The sequence below is a fragment of the Pseudoliparis swirei genome, chromosome 4, assembly GCF_029220125.1.
Source record: "Pseudoliparis swirei isolate HS2019 ecotype Mariana Trench chromosome 4, NWPU_hadal_v1, whole genome shotgun sequence".
Lineage (NCBI taxonomy): Eukaryota > Metazoa > Chordata > Actinopteri > Perciformes > Liparidae > Pseudoliparis > Pseudoliparis swirei.
The window spans coordinates 15,270,568-15,276,567 of NC_079391.1; the positions used below are offsets into that span (position 1 = coordinate 15,270,568).

Consider the following 6,000-nt stretch of genomic DNA (forward strand, 5'->3'; position numbering starts at 1 on the left):
TACTATTGTAGATTTGAATTGGCCTTTGAAAGCTATGAATAAAAAAAATTCAAATACGCCTACACTTGTGAATCCACACGTTTTCTGTGGGTGGAAGGGGCTGTTAGAACAGGAGAGATGAGAGGCTGAGGGCAAGTGTGGGGGAGGTGGGAGAAAACAGGAGGAGGGGGAGGTACTGTGATGTACCTACTGGCCACAGCGACTCACAAGCTGCACAATGCATTGCATTTAGCACCGGAATCAGCACCACAAGCCTCTTTGTTTTCACAGTTCTTCACAGAATTAATCGTTATTTATTTTTGTATTGTTGCAACATTTCCTTTCTGCCACTGGACGATTTTAGTTTCCATGTGTTGGAAAACCTCTAAGGGCTTTTGAGTTATTTATAGACATGTGGCTGATATGACTAATATTATAACAACGAACAGGTTACACAAGACCAGGGGCAGACACAGCAATACGTGAGGAGAACCTGAGGGGCCGTTAAACAGAATTTACATTACGGTCCTAGATGACTGTGCTTTAAATGTTTACAATCTCCGTGACGACTTTTGGAATCAGTCCAGAATAATATATGACTATTTTGGATGTGAGTGTTTGTTCGATGGATTTCCATCTATAAATCTGAAAATGTGCCAATATTCTCTCAAATCACCATGGTTACCTAAGTAGCTCTTACATTATTCAGTTCCAAATTTGTATTTCAGCAAACGTCATTGGCTGGAACCAACAATAATTGTTATCATCAATGGATCTGGTGGATTATTTCCTTGGTTAGTAGATTATTCTGCTGGTTTATAAACTACCAGACAATAGCAGAAATGCTCATTTCAGGTTTCCACAGTCCTTGATGATGTCTGTATGTCTTATTCTCTTATTTTAAGTCCAAAATATTCCCTTTACAATGATGTAAAGGATGTAGAGGAGCAGCAGATCCTCACGACTGAGAGGCCAGAACCAGAGAGTGTTTTGCATCTTTGTATGAAAAATTACTTCATTTATTGATTGATAACCAAAACAGCTGCCGATTAATATTATGTTAAAGACTTTGCCAAAGCAGACTTTGAGGTTACATAATAGTTCAGATATAAAGTAGATATGTATGCCAACAAAAATAAATAATGACTGTGTATGAGTTGGTCCAGGACTATTTTTCTAGATATCATAAAATATTAGTACAATATGATTAAAACAAGTTATCTGCAAAGTATATTTTAGGGTGTATTCAGCCTTTAATATGTTAGATTTGTGTAATACCTCTCAGAGTGGTGGTGGTGGTGGGTGGTGGGTGGGAGTATGTGAGTAAAGTGACTCAGTCAGGAGGTAGCTGAAATGATCCATGGCATTTGAACAGCATCAATAATTCAGTATTTGGTCACTTAGGAGGACCCAAGAGCCACTAAAAACAGCAACTGGTAATATGATGCCACTTTACTCGACCCAGGCTGTTGGCAGAGTTTGTTTTATTGTAACATGATATAACACTTGGAGCTGCATAAACAATAAAGTCAGCACTTATTCTCTCATGTTGTTCTCCATGATTTATGGTAAAGATCAAATAAGTAAAAGTGGTTTAAATGGAGATGAGTGAAAACACTTTCTGCGCTAAGGTTGTGGATGTGTGTTTCTCAGTGAACACATATTGACCGGGGGGGTTGCGGTCCCACCTGTGAGATGGGGATCGGGTAGGGGCCTGGGAGGTTCTCCTGGAGTCGGACAGGGTCGGGCGATGCCCAGGTGTTTCCCGTCACCTCGACGGTAACGATGCCGCTGGAGAAGAAAGCGTTCGCCTTCCCCGCCATGTCCTTCACCATCACTGAGAGCTTGTACCGGCCGCACATGTCCGGGTCAAGAGTGGAGGATCCTGGTGGTGACAGTGGGACAGAAGATACGAGAGCACCTTCGATGAGTCTTTCATTTTCATTTCTAAACTAACATGCTCTGCAGTGAGTAGATAAGGAACCGAAGGAAATTGACAGATGTAAGGAGACATTAAAAAAGGAAACAAAATACATACAAACATTTGATTATTTGATGGTTTATGAACCACACAATCTATAACAGACTATATCTTGCCTTTGATTACTGAGATGTTACACAAACTGCTCTCTACTTATCACTTCATTTTCAATGTCCTGCTCAAATGGAGAATAAATACCATGAATAACTGAGGAGGTAATCATAACCATCAGTTATAGCTAACCTGAAAATAAAGTAGAAAATCAAAAGGGTGATTTTCAATTTTCACTGCTGAAGCTGTGAGGAAACCAGCCGCAGCCGTGTGGGCCGGAAGGGAGCGGCGAGCGTGAAAGTCATCCAGCTCCTGCCGAGCCGTGACACAGGGCAACACCAGAATACAGGACTTTACTGCATCTGGTGTAATTACAATATGTTTGCCTATGTATGTGTATGTGTCTGTTGGCCAAAGAAGTATTATTGGCCAACATAATTGCATCGGTTTTGTCCACAGCTTAATTTGTATTTTATTTCACATATAGAATGCAATCAGGCTGAATGTCAAGTAACTCAAACCCAACAAAAATGTATGTTTGTTTTAAAAATGTCTCATGTTGGCTTTTACAGGCTGTATCTGTGAACCCTTATATTTTTCATAAATTCAAGCTTTTCTCTCATGTTGATGATATTTCAAAAACTGCAACAAGTATAACCAACAAAGACTAAGATGTTTTAAGGACAGGGGTCACATCTCTGTGTAGCTTCTCTGTGAGACTATTATTACAAACTTTATTCAATCCAGACCTTGTTCCAAATTAGATTTATTTCTAGATCCCAACCAGTTGTTTTTTTAGGCTCATATACACAACAATTTATCGGCTGATGATCGTATGCATTTCTCTGCTGCCATTTCTTGTTATTATCTGATAAATGTTTGTTGTTTGTGGAAATGTTAGTTAAAACTAATGGACTAACAAAACAAGAATCATGGTTCCATAACAAAGTGGTTTGTCCAAATTGTAACATGCAAAAAAGAGCATTCTTGAGTATGGAGAGAAAAGGCGTCTGAAGTTGCAGGAAGTTGACTCTCAACTGGACATTGTGAGCTCCCTGAACAAAAACATTGTGTGTGTCCCCTCTGGATACTTCCCCTACAGTCACGAGTTGGGACTGACCTTCCGCGGTGAGGGAAACTTCTCCAGTGATGGAGTTGATGAAGAACATTTGGCTGGAGGGAATCCTGGGTGTCTGTTCCATGAGGATGAACCGCAGCTCGGCGTGGGCGGTGATGCGGTCATCCCGATCCAGTGCCTCCACCTGCATGAATGGGATTCCTGAGAGACACAGGTGGTGCAGGGTCAGATATATGAATTTTTCTTTTACACTTCTCTTACCACTACACATTCAAGACAGATTCCCTCTCTCAGGATAGAACATGGTTTTTCCCAATCTGCAGACACCAAACCAAAAGCATTTGTTGTATGTGGTTTATTTTAATATTGGATTTTAGTATATTGGTACCAAGTAGTTCAATAAAAAAAAACCTGACTTGCAAATAGGACAATGTAATTGTAAAATATCTGAAGCCCTTACTGGAGGAAGTGACCCTGTAGGTCAGGGGTCAGAAACCTTTTTGACGGGAGAGCCATAAAAGCCAAATATTTCTAAATATATTTCATTGAGAGCCATATAGTATTTTTAACGTATAATAAATTAAATATGTCTTGCTTTTAATGCGACTTCTGGTGCTGCATGATGCTACGGGGGAAGGGGGGGCAGGCGACTTTTTCTTTGCTCCGCCCCGATGCGCGCACACACGCCGGCATCGGCGCTCTGCGCCGCGCGAGACGGCGAGCAGAGAAGTGTTAACGCGACACGTAGAGACAGAATGACATGCTGCTGTGGAGACGATCAATAACAGACGTTTAGTTTAATAAAAGAACAAAGACGTCTTTAAGAAAGGGAACTTAAATTACTTCTGCTGTGATCTGGCCCGATGGAGAAAATTACAGAGTGGCGGGCGGAGATATTTTTTTTTAAAACTCAAACTCAGAAGAGCCATATGCCGTCACCGGAAGAGGCATATATGGCTCGCGAGCCATAGGTTCCCGACCCTTGCTGTAGGTGCATGGGCCCTTGTAGCTACTGTATTTCTTAAGGGATAAGTAACACATACAAACAGCTTAAACAAGCATGCAGTACAATAGTTTACATTTATGCAACTTATCTTCCAGTCAGATAATACTTCTCTTTTTTAAATGAGCTATAGGGCCTACAGTAATTGTGTGGGTGTTATTCTCCATCTGTCAAGGTACAGAGGAAACCAAGGAATTCAGATCAAATACATCTGTAGTATCGTGTCTGAGCCGATGTGATTGCAAGTCATGTGACAGTTTGAAGTCAAGTTGTTTTTAGTGTATGCCACGTCATTGATTCTATTAATACAAAAGATAGAGGATACAATTGCATTTTTTAGGGACACATTTTCCAATGTTAGGAGGCAATGAGTTTTGAAAGAGTTATTGTAGTCCATGTAGCGGAGCGGGACTGATAAATGTGTCCCGGACTAAAAGAGGTTGTGCGACGCGATGACCTTGGGGCTCAAGGTTCTCGTACCTTTGAGAAGCCCGAGCTGCACGCTGCCTCTCATGCTCTCCTCTATGAAAGTGGGCACGTTGTCGTTCTTGTCGATGACACACACTTCGACAGTGAAGCTCTGGCGGTGCTCTGACGTTCTGAAGGACACCTGCATCACACACACACGTGCGCGCGCACACACATGCACACACACACACACACACACACACACACACACACACACACACACACACACACAGTCTGTAGGTATCTTTAAATAACACACACTGGTGAGAATCTAATGATCTACGAGTAATTCATTCTTCACACACGATTGAACATTAGCATTTGAACTTCACATGATGAACCATAATAGGAAAAAAAACTAAATGTATTCGTTATGTGAATTTGATGCATCTTGAATGAGGGAATGTGTAACAACTATTCAGTATCTATGTGTAGAACATCACTACTATATGACACAATGCTGACATGCTACCTGCAGGGAGTAAGACGGCTGTTTCTCTCTGTCCAGCGGTTTTAGAGCGTAGAGAAACTGAGCGTCGACTCCGAATATCCCCTCAACATCCCCTGTGACCACCAGGTCGCTGTAATTACCTGGCAGGCTATGGAGCTGTACACAACAAAACAAAATGAACTGACATCAGTTAGTGCTCCTGTTTAAAGTGAAGCCATATACAAGGATAATAAAGTGTAGGATGAGGAGCAGCAAGGAACAGGAACAGGTTGACTAATCGCAGCTCATGAAGCATAATTAAAAGAAGGTGAGAAACACTTTTTGCTTTAAGGATACCTATTTGTGTGGTTTTCTGGTGAAAAGTAACATGTTCATGATAAAATGATAAGTCTGATGATAATTTTATAGATTTCTTACTGTCAATAAATCCATTAAAAGACCAAAAGCAACCATGAATTGATCCAACTAATGTATTCTTCTGGTCCACAGACCACTATTGCTCTCCAAAATGATTTACAGCACATTAATGAGCCACACCACTGCGTTTGGTGACATGTTTCCAAATTACCATGAACATGGTAGTTTATTCTGAGTCAGTTCCACATACACCATCCTGTTGTTATAATCTATAGCGCACTGTATTACTCCGCTGCTGAAAATAGTCCACAACAAATACACTACTTAATGTTATTTGAATAATGTTTGCTAAAAATTACAGTGCCCAAATATTTTGGGAAAGTATTGAACTCTTTATGAATGAAACTACAGTTTAAAGAGTTAATAAAGCGTTCGGTCTTCAGTGGGAACAAATGGGCTTGGGAATGAGTGTTAATGTCTCAAGAGTGCAATGCATCTTTTCTCTTCGGAGACTAATGTTTTTTTGTACGTTGTCCCTGAAATAAACTTCTAAAATAAATAAATAAATAAGAGATGCACAAACACATTTAAGTTTGTCGTCCTTTTAAAGGATTTGATGAGAATACAAGAAA

At 40.5% G+C, this 6,000-nt stretch overlaps 1 protein-coding gene across 1 annotated transcript in view; it reads right to left on the reverse strand.

Annotated features, from left to right (window-relative positions):
* The window catches only part of cdh16 (cadherin 16, KSP-cadherin), a 34,183-nt gene extending 29,092 nt beyond the window's left edge, over positions 1-5,091 (reverse strand). Inside the window, exons 1-3 of the mRNA XM_056412314.1 lie at positions 4,573-5,091; positions 3,132-3,290; positions 1,668-1,864 (exon numbers count right to left, since the gene is read on the reverse strand). Of these exons, the coding sequence (XP_056268289.1) occupies positions 1,668-1,864; positions 3,132-3,290; positions 4,573-4,708 (492 nt within the window). The 5' untranslated portion in view covers positions 4,709-5,091. The remainder of the gene's footprint in view (positions 1-1,667; positions 1,865-3,131; positions 3,291-4,572) is intronic.
* Positions 5,092-6,000: the final 909 nt, after the last annotated feature.